Here is a 12,054-nt window from a genome sequence, read left to right as displayed (position 1 = left end):
AAAGAGTGTAAGATATATGAAAGTGGAAACTGTATGTTGTATTTAATGTCTGAAAAGGGTCCTTTAGCTCTAATAAAAACAAGATTGTAATGTATACTTCAGGTCCTTTAGGATCATCAGAGTATATTTAAGAGTTAAAACTGTTACTACTAGAGGGTAATATAAAGTATATGATGTTATTAATTATCAACCTTACATACTGAATGTGTGTATACATATCGCATTATCAAAAGCTGACTGCATCAAGAAGCATTACAATTGTTAAAAGTTCTAGCTTCAAATAATGCTGTTCATAAAAAAGTTCAGTGCCTAGCTGGATTTTTAAGTTTGCCCACAGTTAACCTATGAAAGAACTAGCAGTTTACAGTACATAATTTCAAAGTTTTAAGATATTTTATTCCGAGAAACAACAGCTCATGGGAGAACATTCCCTGTCACTTTAAAAGAATTAGAGGTTACTTACTGAACATTAAACTTAAGAAATTGTGGCCGACATTCTGTAAGGCCAAAAATTATGACACTTTTTTTTTAACTGACAACCCACAAATACAAAAAACTTCAGAGCAATATGTATCTTGAGTAAAGGCTCACAAGTAATCTTGTAAAACATTTGTACATGCTCTCAAAGCATACTAAGCAAAACAATTTATATAGTGTTATATGTTCAGTTTTTTCTTTTCTCCATGCTTCAGAAAATCAGTACAAAACAAACGTACTTTCAGAATTACTTTTTAATTCATTACTTCTTGAAGCAAAACACAAGTAGTTATAATTAATTTCTTATCTCTATGTAGTATGTACATACAATTGTGTTAGCTGTACAATTAATTATTAACTTATCTCTGTTTAAGACCTGATTATATATATGTAAGACACTGTTATACATATTCACAGTGAACACCAACGCTGTGAGAAATTGCACTGACCGGAAGAAAGTTTTGCACATGCAATTTTACCTCCATCTGTATATTATTTCAATTCACTGTTTATAGAGATTTATTTCTGTACGAATTTTCCTAAATGATGTTTTGAGTCTAGCATTTTTCATATATAGCAAAAAATATGACTATGTATTTTCTGCTACAGTGAAAACTTGTGACTGTAGTTCTGAGAAAGTTTTGTTTTCATCAGACGTGGAGGTATATAGTTCACAAGGGTCGGAAGCAACAATGGTATGAGAGTCAGATACAGAATCACTTTTGCCATTCTCTTGTGTGAGAATAAAGTTGTCTTCACACATCTGAGACACATCAGTCACATACTGAATAACATATTGACCACCTGTGTCCCCATTAAACACCAGCTCTCCATCACCATTCTGAACAATAATAGTGTCTGGGTTTAAAGTGATCAAATTTTCTCCGTCAACAGCTTCAACTGTAACGTGGGAGTTCAGTGCCCCCTGATGGAAAATCTGCTGAATTATATGGAGAGCAGAAGCTGTTCTTTCATCCATTTCTCCATCTGGTAAGTTCAAGTGGAGTTTCTAAAGAAGGATGGGATAAGATCTCAGGTATACTTTGCAAGTAATGCTTAGTTTCAAATAAATATTCTAAATAATAATAAACAGAAATACTAAAAAACCTTCTGCATATGAAAAAGACCTTTTTTGCTAGGTTCAAGTGGTTTTGTAAGGTAATAAACTGCTAAGAACTATGCTTAACATAGAACTGTTATCTTTAGTAAAAGCAACCAGTGGTCATGAGAAGTAATGTCAGTGTTTTCAGTAATTAAAGCAGTATTTACCTGTAAACAATTACAAAAACACCAGCACACTTTCCAGTAACAGCTTTTAAATTAGATATGTGTTGTATGATATGTATAAATTGTTAAATAAATATGTGTATCTTTGTGTCAGACATTTATAAAAGTATTACATGGTTTCAAGTAGTAGATGTTTGATGTGGCCCGCCCAAGCATAAACGTTTGAGTGAGCAGGGCACTGAAAGGTAGGTGATGAGATTAATTACACTAAGTAGAAACTTTAAAAAATAAACAAACACTAATTGAATTTAAACACTATCACTAAAGCTTAATTTCTCACTTCTGACCTTATTTTCTGAAGTTATGGGAATTCTACGTTCAATGTCTATAGTTGCTTAGACAAATTAATTTTAAAACTGTTACTTAAATACACATCAAATCAATCATTCTCCAGATGATCTAGCTAAAGATTTGTTTGAGACATCAGTTAAAGCATCATTTTTATATTTACAACATAATAAAAAGACCACACTTGTACAACTTTACCTGTTCCTCTTCACTGTGTGCAGGCTGCTCACACTCAACCATCTGAACATGCTGAGGCACCAAAGGCTCTTCGGACAGGACTTTGTTAGAGTTTGAAAGGGTTTGAAGTTCAGGATTATCATTCAGTGTCACTTGAAGAGGTTCTTCACTAACTGTAAATTCCACTTTATCCACAGAAAGTCCATGGTGTACCTAGGAATAATCATGGAGAAGAGTAGACAATTTGGCCAATTCTGAAAATTTCACTACATACTTATGAAGATGAGAAAAGTATGACGTGAAAAAAAAAGTGCCACATAAAAACTACATTTTTTTTTAAATTATGTTTTGGCCACATGATCTTTTCCCATCCTAACATTACTTATCAGAAAAAATTGCATACTACAATGCTTGGTAAACATAAAACTTATAAACAGTATGTGTATGAACAGGGTCAACATTTGCATGTCACAACTCTTCATAGTTACATTCAGAATTTAATTAAACAACTTTATTATCAATGTGTGTTAATAAACTTAGCATCAAAACATAGTTTATCATACAAATTTTAATGTTATATAATTTTAAGTTTCAAACAAAAATATTAACTTCTACAAAAAAAAAAGTTTGAAACACTGTAAAACAATAATTAACCCATATATTCTAAATTTATGTTTAATTACAATTTTACAAGAAGTCAAGCATTTACCCAACACCTGTATCTTCTAGCCTGTTGTAGATATTTTAACCCTAGAATTACTGATGACTCCAATGTCATTTTAAGCATGTTTTTTAAACTATTTGTATACCAAGTCGATGAATTTTTTAATTTATGCACGAATGTTAACAACATAAAAAACATAAAATATTTAAACAAACATAATATAGATATTATAGTTAATCCTGTTAACTACTAGTGATGTCCTCCATGTTATTTCACACAGAAAATAAATGAATTCACACAAATAATATAACTTAACAGAGTCCAGAGAGGGACTTATAGCCTGATAAAATAATGTCAACTCTAAGTCTCAAACCTTAAACTTGTTTGTTTACTTTTTTGCAACTTCATTTTCAATATAGCTTAAAAATTTCTGTTGCAGAAGACAACCTAGACATTTGTATAACATGGCTAAACTAAATCATGTAGTGGGAGACACCCTAAACATTTGTATAACATTTTGAGATTTGTTTTTGTAACATGACTAAAAACCAATCATGCAATGGTAAAAAAACAAAAATAAAAAAACTGTGATCCTGTCAGCAGCATTATGTTCAAAAGAGCAGGAATCGTATACATAAACACATGATGTGACATCAGTAGACTTGCAATAGTTAGTTAATAATCACTAAGGTACATGTGTCATGCCTGCCACATAACATTAAACTACATACACGACTTTCACACAGTTATAAACATATAGTAGAAAATGAGGCTTCATATAAGCCATAGTAAAACGATTGTGTGTCAATCGGAATATAGCTTTTGTGTTTTGCTATGTAATCAAATAAACTCAAAAACAACCATGAACAATGTACAATGATGCATTTAATAATATTGTCCAGGTTACAACAATGAAATACAATTACTCAATATGAAGTTACACACGAATCCTACCAGTAATGAAAAGCAAAAAATTAAGTCTGTAATCTAAATGTTAATTAAAGAACTTCAACTTTTAAAATGTTCTCTCTCTCAAATACATACTTTATTCAATAACATATTAAGAAATGCAACTCACAGTTTAAGTTTTAAACAAAACAGTAGCACAAACTGATTCAGAACAAAACTAACTAAATAGACTTACCTGCAGATGATGTTTTAAGTCCGATATATTCCCAAAAAGATAAGAACAACTAACACACTTAAAGACTCGTTCTTGATTTTCTAATATTTCTGGCATGGAAAAACTGGAATTTTCATTATATATTGCCCCTTTATGATGTCTGCTATAGTGAGCCTTTGTTTATATATATAAAAAAAAAGCAATTACTGGACTATTTAGGTGTTATATATTATATATTAATTGTAATTCACACTAGTAGACCTATGTTGGAAACAACTATTCACAATCGACTGATGGTTCATATTTTTTTATAGAAAGTGTAAATATACATGTGCATGTGTTAAATCAACATTACTTGTACTGGGAGTGAGGGACAGTAATAATTTTTATTTTACTGAAAATGTATATACGTACATGCACATTAAAAACAACATTCCTATATATGAAAACACACCATTCAAAACAAAAATGCCCCCAAGATAACTAATAGTGGGTCAGATAAAAGAAATCTTATTATTTGAAAATGAAACAATATTATAATTTATCAACTTTTAATTAAAAGTCTGCTGTATAGTCTATCTATTTATACTGACTTTGAAGCATGTGATGTTCATATATTTATGATGTGTATAAATGTTTTCCATCCATTTCATAATGATACATACAAAAACAATCATTTACTAACCAACCGCAGAACATTTAATCATTCTAAATGTATCCTTAATCAAGTACAACTTTCAGTGGTCCAACAATAAAATAGAGGAACACCTTAAAAATACATTAGGTATTACAGATGTTGAAGTGTAGTAGATCATACATAAGGTATTACAGATGTTGAAGTGTAGTAGATCATACATAAGGTATTACAGATGTTGAAGTGTAGTAGATCATACATAAGGTATTACAGATGTTGAAGTGTAGTAGATCATACATAAGGTATTACAGATGTTGAAGTGTAGTAGATCATACATAAGGTATTACAGATGTTGAAGTGTAGTAGATCATCGTACATTAGATATTACAGAGGTTGAACTGCAGTAAACAATGTATTAGATATTACAGAGGTTGAAGTGTAGTAAATCATCTTACATTAGATAATGTAGACATTAACAAGGTTGTCATGAACATATGACAACTGACTTCTATACTTCTCACCTTCATATAACCAACTGTGTTGGAGGAGTAGTCACAGTGTTCACAAGTGTACTGGTGCACCACATTATGGGTCTCTAAGTGTTTCCACAGATGACTTTTCTGAGAGGCGCTATAGTCACAGTGGTCACATGTGAAAATATTTCCTTGTGTGTGTGTCCTGAAACAAAATAATACCAGCCAAGACTATGAACTAGCCAAACATACATTCCATATTTGTTCTTTTATGGAACTGTACATTTCTTGTTTTCTTACTGAACAATAAAGACACCAAAAATGTCACATTCAGGTCCATAACTATATACATTAAGCCTGTGAAAGCACATTACCCACTACCCTATGATGACTCCAATGTTTGAATCATGGGAAGTCTCGATCATTCCTGGAGTGATGCCACTGTTAGAATTATCATGCTTAGGTTCATGTTTAAGAAGGAAAATATTCTGTTATGCTTATCAGAGCACTACTGAATGTCTTGTAATTCTCTTCAATGTAAATTACATAATTTTTATTGACCAATTACAAATTTCCACTAAATAAGTAATGCAGTAATTGACTGAAATAATAACAGAGTGGTGTCGGCTGCATGCAGGTCTTGCCTGAATGATAATCAGCAAGAAAATTTTACAAAAAATACGTAGAGAAAACTACAATGAATACATGGTAGGAGTTGATAAACCAGATCAGTTGCTGGAGCCTTGTAACTCAAGTCATAAATCCCATGCGTGATTCAAGAAGCTAAACCTACACTTGCTGATAAGTATGTTGCTAAATGGTTTTCTTGCTTGCCAAAATAGCACAAATGAAAAATTTACTTTCAAGCAGTTTATCACAATGATCATACAGCAACTGGTGGAAACACATGATTCAGAAGGAATTGCTCCTCAAGAGAAATTCTTTGCCAGTATCCTAATGTAGGTTGCAAGCAAAAGCTTGAAAAAGCTGTCCATGTTTTAGTTCCTATTCTACATATGCTTAGTAGTTCGAATATGCATCCAAAAAAGTAATGCAGAGTGTGTTATCAAAAACAAAAGTAAACAAGCAAGTATTACAATGGATGCTCTGAAAAACCTGGCCTATGCAATACAGAACACTTCAAATATGGCATAATAAATAGGATTCTTCTAGTTACATAGGTTTACTTCAATAAATTTATATATTTTTAAAAGAGAACATGTTATATAAGTAATATGTTTATAAATATGCTTGTAAAGACAAAACATATAAAAATTAAAGATTTTATTGGTAGGTGAAGTAAAAGTTATTTGGGCTATATAGTGCAATTTTTCACAATTCGTGCAGAAAGGGTTAATACTTTATTTAGTGCTTTAATCATACACTATTACAATTAAGGTTAAAATTAACTATTGGGAATAATAATAGTCCTGTATGTTAAGATTTAAGTTTAAAGTTATACTTACATTTATGTCCTATAATTTCTTTACAATAAAATTTACATGGATTCTATATAGCAGTCACTACAAACATGAAGTTCACGTGGATTGAACAAACAAGTGTACTATACAGCAACATACACAAAATACACTTAGTTCACACAGACTCAACAAACACAGGCCATATAAAGTAGTCATTACACATAGAAAACAGACTTAGTTCACATGGATTTTAAGCACCATCAAAGTATACAAGGAATGTAACCATGATGACTTAGTTAGATTGCATTATAGTGAGTAACAAACCATACCTATATACACATAAACACATTATAATTTGAGCCATTTCATACAATATTCAAATATTGGACAGTAGGATGAAGGTCACAACTGTGTAAACCATGTGAAAAACAGCTCACTGATTATGTGGATTACAAAGAGAAAATACTTCAAGAACTAAAAACATGTATGTAAACACACACCCACACACACTTAACACTTAATAAGCAGACTGTATGTTTAAATTTGTTGACAATTTAATAGTTATATTTAGTTTAAGTTATAGGAAAAATCTTTATTTTTGTTAAGCCATATTTTGATGTAAGCCTAAGCCCTAGTTAACACTGCTGAACAAATACTTACTTAAGATGGGTCCTTAAAGCAGTCTTTGATTTATAAGACTTTCCGCATTCTTCACACAAATGAGATTTCTCTTTTGTGTGACGCAGCATGTGCACCCTGAGGTTGTTTTTGCTGCGACTCTCATGAGAACAGAGTGTACATTTGTAAGGTTTGATTCCTTCATGGATCCACATATGTTTCTGTAAATCTGTGCTTGATCTGTGAAAGATGCGATCACAATAAGGGCACTTGTAAGAATGTCGACCTAAACGACCAGTCACTTTTTTGCTTGTCCCCAGAAGCTGAAGTCCATGAAGCAGCAAAATAATATTAAAACAATATTATACATATACCATACAAAAACACACAGATGCAAACATTTAGAAAATAATAAAAATCACAGAAAAACCAAAAGTAATAGGACTGTATAACATGCATAGAAGAATTGTAATTCTTAATAATAATTTTTATTCATATAACACACTGCAAACACAAATGAAAATTAAATAGCTCTGTACAGAGATTTATTCATCCACAGAACTTGCTCTTGCCATCTCTCCTGTATTGAGTGAAAGATTGTTTGTTTGTTTGTTTTGAATTTTGCAAAGCTACTCGAGGGCTATCTGCACTAGCTGCCCCTAATTTAGCAGTGCAAGACTAAAGGGAAAGCAGCTAGTCACCATCACCCATCGCCAACTCTTGGGCTACTTTTTTACCAATGAATAGTGGGATTGACCATCACATTATAATGACCCCACAGCTGAGGAGGCGAGCATGTTTGGTGCAATGGGGATGCGAACCCACGACCCTCAGATTACAAGTCGCACACCTTATCCTATCTGGCCATACCGGGCTGCTGAGCGAAAGAAACAACACACATTACATTTATGAAGCATCAGAGTCCTATTATTTTTTGGCTACTCTGTATAATACAAGTTCAAAGGAGCTCTTCAAATGTTATAAAAGCAATACTAATTTTCAATTTCTATTTATTTGTATGAAACAAGTCCAAATGCACAACTTAGTTCTTTTAAGCCAACTCAAAACCATCAATCTGGGTTTAATCAATCAAATATAAATAAAGTTAAAAGATTAAAATCTATAATATAAAAAGTAAATGGTGTTGAGAAAAAAAGAAAAACAACTTTAAAATTCCCAAGAACATTTAACACAGTTGATTTTAGAAGATTAACTTCATATTTTATAGCCTCAAGGGCCATATAATAAATTTTACATATGAGAAAACTTAACAACTAATACAACAGTCAACCAGACTAAATACAGTATTCTATCTCTGGTAGCCATATATATCTGGCGTTTTTTAAACCCTCTTACATATTTTCCAAGATGCGTACTAGAACAGAAGCAATCATTTTATTTTCTGGTAGATGTAGAAATATATTAATACATTTTCCCCAGTTTATGATGTTATTTTAATATAGTACCTACAGAGGTTCTCAAGATGCCAGTGATAATTGAAAACTGTAAGAACAGTCAGCGCATATTTCTGTTTAGGTTGCACATACAATGAAGGACAGACATCAGAAGCATCAGATTCAAAACTCATTTGCAACTATAAGGTAAAACATGTCTAAGGTGCAGTAGGTGTGGATACAGTTCTAGAGAAAGAGTCATAAAAGATGCCAGAGAAAAGTTTCCATGGTTCTAATAAAAGAGTCAAACACAAAAAGAAGACATTTTCCTACATTCTAGGTATTTTCAATAAATTGTTGGAAGACATGAACAGTGTTTAAGTTTAGGGAGAGAGAAAATAATTATGACCACTATATCCACAGAAAAAGTCACAGCAAAGGCTCTTTGAGTCAAACCCTACAAACCCATTTAATTTCCAAGATAATTAAAAATTGTTAATTTAAAAAGAGGTAATATGGATCTTCAAAAAGTTATACAAATAAGATAGGTAGCTAAGTGAAAATTCAATTACAAAAAAAAAGTAAACAAAGAAGTTTAAGGTTTAAATTGTAGAGTTGACATTACTTCATCCAACTACAAATCCCCATTTTGACTCGTAGAGTTGACATTACTTCCTCCAACTACAAATCCCCATTTTGACTACAAATCCCCATTTTGACTCGTAGAGTTGACATTACTTCATCCAACTACAAATCCCCATTTTGACTCGTAGAGTTGACATTACTTCATCCAACTACAAATCCCCATTTTGACTTGTAGAGTTGACATTACTTCATCCAACTACAAATCCCCATTTTGACTCGTAGAGTTGACATTACTTCATCCAACTACAAATCCCCATTTTGACTCGTAGAGTTGACATTACTTCCTCCAACTACAAATCCCCATTTTGACTAAATATTACTGCTTTTAGACATGGAGACAAAATACTGATTTGTTATTTGAGAAAATAATGTCAGCTCTATGTCTCAAAACTTAAACTTATTTGTTTATTTCATTGCAATTGCATTTTCACTATGGTTTAAAGGATACTGTTGTGGGAGACACCCTAGAAATTTGTATAACATTTCAGACATTTGTGCGACATAGCTAAATTCAGTTACGCAGTGGTTAAAAAAAGAAAGAAAAAACTGTGATCCTGTCAGCAGTGGCATGTCCAAAGAAAAAACCCAGCAGCTACAAACATTTCTAGACTTTTAAAATCTCTAACACTAGTAGAGAAGTACAAGTGGTGTGGGTGTGTGTGTACATATATATATATACATACATACACACACATGTTGGAGACATAAAAGTATCATTGTAAGTTGAGAAACATGATATATATAAACAAATAATGTACAACAATGTACCACAGCTGCAACAATAAGTTAATTATCACTAATATACAAGTGCCATGGCTGCCATATAAACATTTAATAACATCCATGGTTGACCTAAAAATTCACTGCCAATATAGACACTTTCATTTAGTAATTATTACTTTATATTTATTTTCTCATCACAAAAGAATAGTGTTAATATATACATGATTATATATTAACACTATATACAACTATATAGTGTATATATAGTTTGGAGAAATATATATATTTGCATTAGGTCAACATGTTCACCTAAGAACATCTAAGGGTGTGCTTAGATGTTGGATTATATATTTATTAATATAAGTATAAAGGTGTTCCTTTGTATTGGCTTATTTTGGGCTTGTGGTCAGCTATCAGTCAGTAACCATTTCTTTTTTTGTGAACCTGACGATGACCCAAGAAGGTCAAAATGTTGTTCGCTCCTATACACAGTGCTTTCTCTACAAGTGGGTTTTCTCGTCATCATGAAATAGAGATCATTATTTACTTGTAGAATTCCTGTAAGAACTACACAAATAAGTTCTATTAATTGTATAGATATTAAAGGACTTTCAATCCATACTTTTGTAGACATTGTGATCTGTACAGCTAAATGAAACAGTCTAAAGTTATAGACAAACAAATTGAGTATACTGTGGCAAATATATTAATATTTGAAGTTAGCTTATGAAAAGGTAACTAAAGTTGAAATGGGTTACAAAAAACCTCTGACAGTGATGTAGCAAAGGCTGGGCCTAGCCAGGTACATTCAAGTTTGTGATGACAAATGTTTGGTGAATAAAGGTCAGTGATGTAGCCAAGGCCAGGCCTAGCCAGGTACATTCAAGTTTGTGATGACAAATGTTTGGTGAATAAAAGTCAGTGATGTAGCCAAGGCAAGACTTAGCCAGGTACATTCAAGTTAGTGATGACAAATGTTTGGTGAATAAAAGTCAGTGATGTAGCCAAGGCCAGGCCTAGCCAGGTACATTCAAGTTTGTGATGACAAATGTTTGGTGAATAAAAGTCAGTGATGTAGCCAAGGCCAGGCCTAGCCAGGTACATTCAAGTTTGTGATGACAAATGTTTGGTGAATAAAAGTCAGTGATGTAGCCAAGGCCAGGCCTAGCCAGGTACATTCAAGTTAGTGATGACAAATGTTTGGTGAATAAAAGTCAGTGATGAAACCAAGGCAAGACTTAGTCAGGTACATTCAAGTAAGTGATGACAAATGTTTGGTGAATAAAGGTCAGTGATGTAGCCAAGGCCAGGCCTAGCCAGGTACATTCAAGTTAGTGATGACAAATGTTTAATGAATAAAAGAACTGAAATTTAAAAAATAAGCTAGTTTATTGCAGTAACAGTGGTGAAAAGAAAGGAAACAAATAATGAATAAGCTGATGGAATCACACAGGGGCACAATTAAATATATCATTCAGTTTGAAAGATTAAGACCTTCCCATGCACAGATACAAGTGACCTAGTTTATTGATTATAATATACTGTTGTTTTGATGTAATACAAACAAATCATGCCAGGATATTACACACTTATTTGACTACAGACTGTATACAAACAAAGGCACCAGAATGAAGTCCTGTCTGTAATGAGAGCATGTTATATTAATGTCAGGGCACTTTTAAATGCTCACAAAATGCATGTAAAAAAAAACAAAACCAAACTTTCAAATTAAGCTCAGTGAGCATCAGAAGAATTGTTAAAATTACTGAAAATAAAACAAGGATAGAAATAGTAAAATTTCTATCCTTACATTTGCTCAAAGGAGAGTTATTAGGAAGATTACACTCACTCATGCAAGGTTACATTTCCTCATGAACTGTTTTCTTTACTTATTCCATGCAGAATTATTCACTTTCACATGTCATAAGTGAAGGAATACAGATATACCATGTTCCCAATCCAAAAAGGTGAAATCCTTAAGCTAAGTTACATTTATTGAGAATGTGGGAATGTAATATTTTGATCCCCGTAAAACAATTAAACTGAAGTAAAAAACTGCATTTTACTACAAAAACATAATCAAGAAATTAAAACAAAAAGCAGCAAAAGGTCACACAGCTCACATGGATC

The 12,054-nt window shown here is 32.2% G+C and overlaps 1 protein-coding gene across 4 annotated transcripts in view; it reads right to left on the bottom strand.

Annotated features, from left to right (window-relative positions):
• Nucleotides 1-713: 713 nt before the first annotated feature.
• The window catches only part of LOC143250909 (zinc finger protein ZFAT-like), a 51,879-nt gene continuing 40,538 nt past the window's right edge, over nucleotides 714-12,054 (bottom strand). For all 4 annotated transcript variants that reach the window (XM_076502082.1, XM_076502083.1, XM_076502084.1 and 1 more), the window contains exons 13-17: nucleotides 7,205-7,485; nucleotides 5,172-5,328; nucleotides 4,038-4,190; nucleotides 2,251-2,442; nucleotides 714-1,486 (exon numbers count right to left, since the gene is read on the bottom strand). In XM_076502082.1, coding sequence (XP_076358197.1) covers nucleotides 1,067-1,486; nucleotides 2,251-2,442; nucleotides 4,038-4,190; nucleotides 5,172-5,328; nucleotides 7,205-7,485 — 1,203 coding nt within the window. In that variant the 3' untranslated portion in view covers nucleotides 714-1,066. The remainder of the gene's footprint in view (nucleotides 1,487-2,250; nucleotides 2,443-4,037; nucleotides 4,191-5,171; nucleotides 5,329-7,204; nucleotides 7,486-12,054) is intronic.

This window comes from Tachypleus tridentatus, chromosome 5, assembly GCF_004210375.1.
Source record: "Tachypleus tridentatus isolate NWPU-2018 chromosome 5, ASM421037v1, whole genome shotgun sequence".
NCBI classification, from domain to species: Eukaryota; Metazoa; Arthropoda; class Merostomata; order Xiphosura; family Limulidae; genus Tachypleus; species Tachypleus tridentatus.
This window is presented reverse-complemented; position numbering and strand designations above follow the sequence as displayed.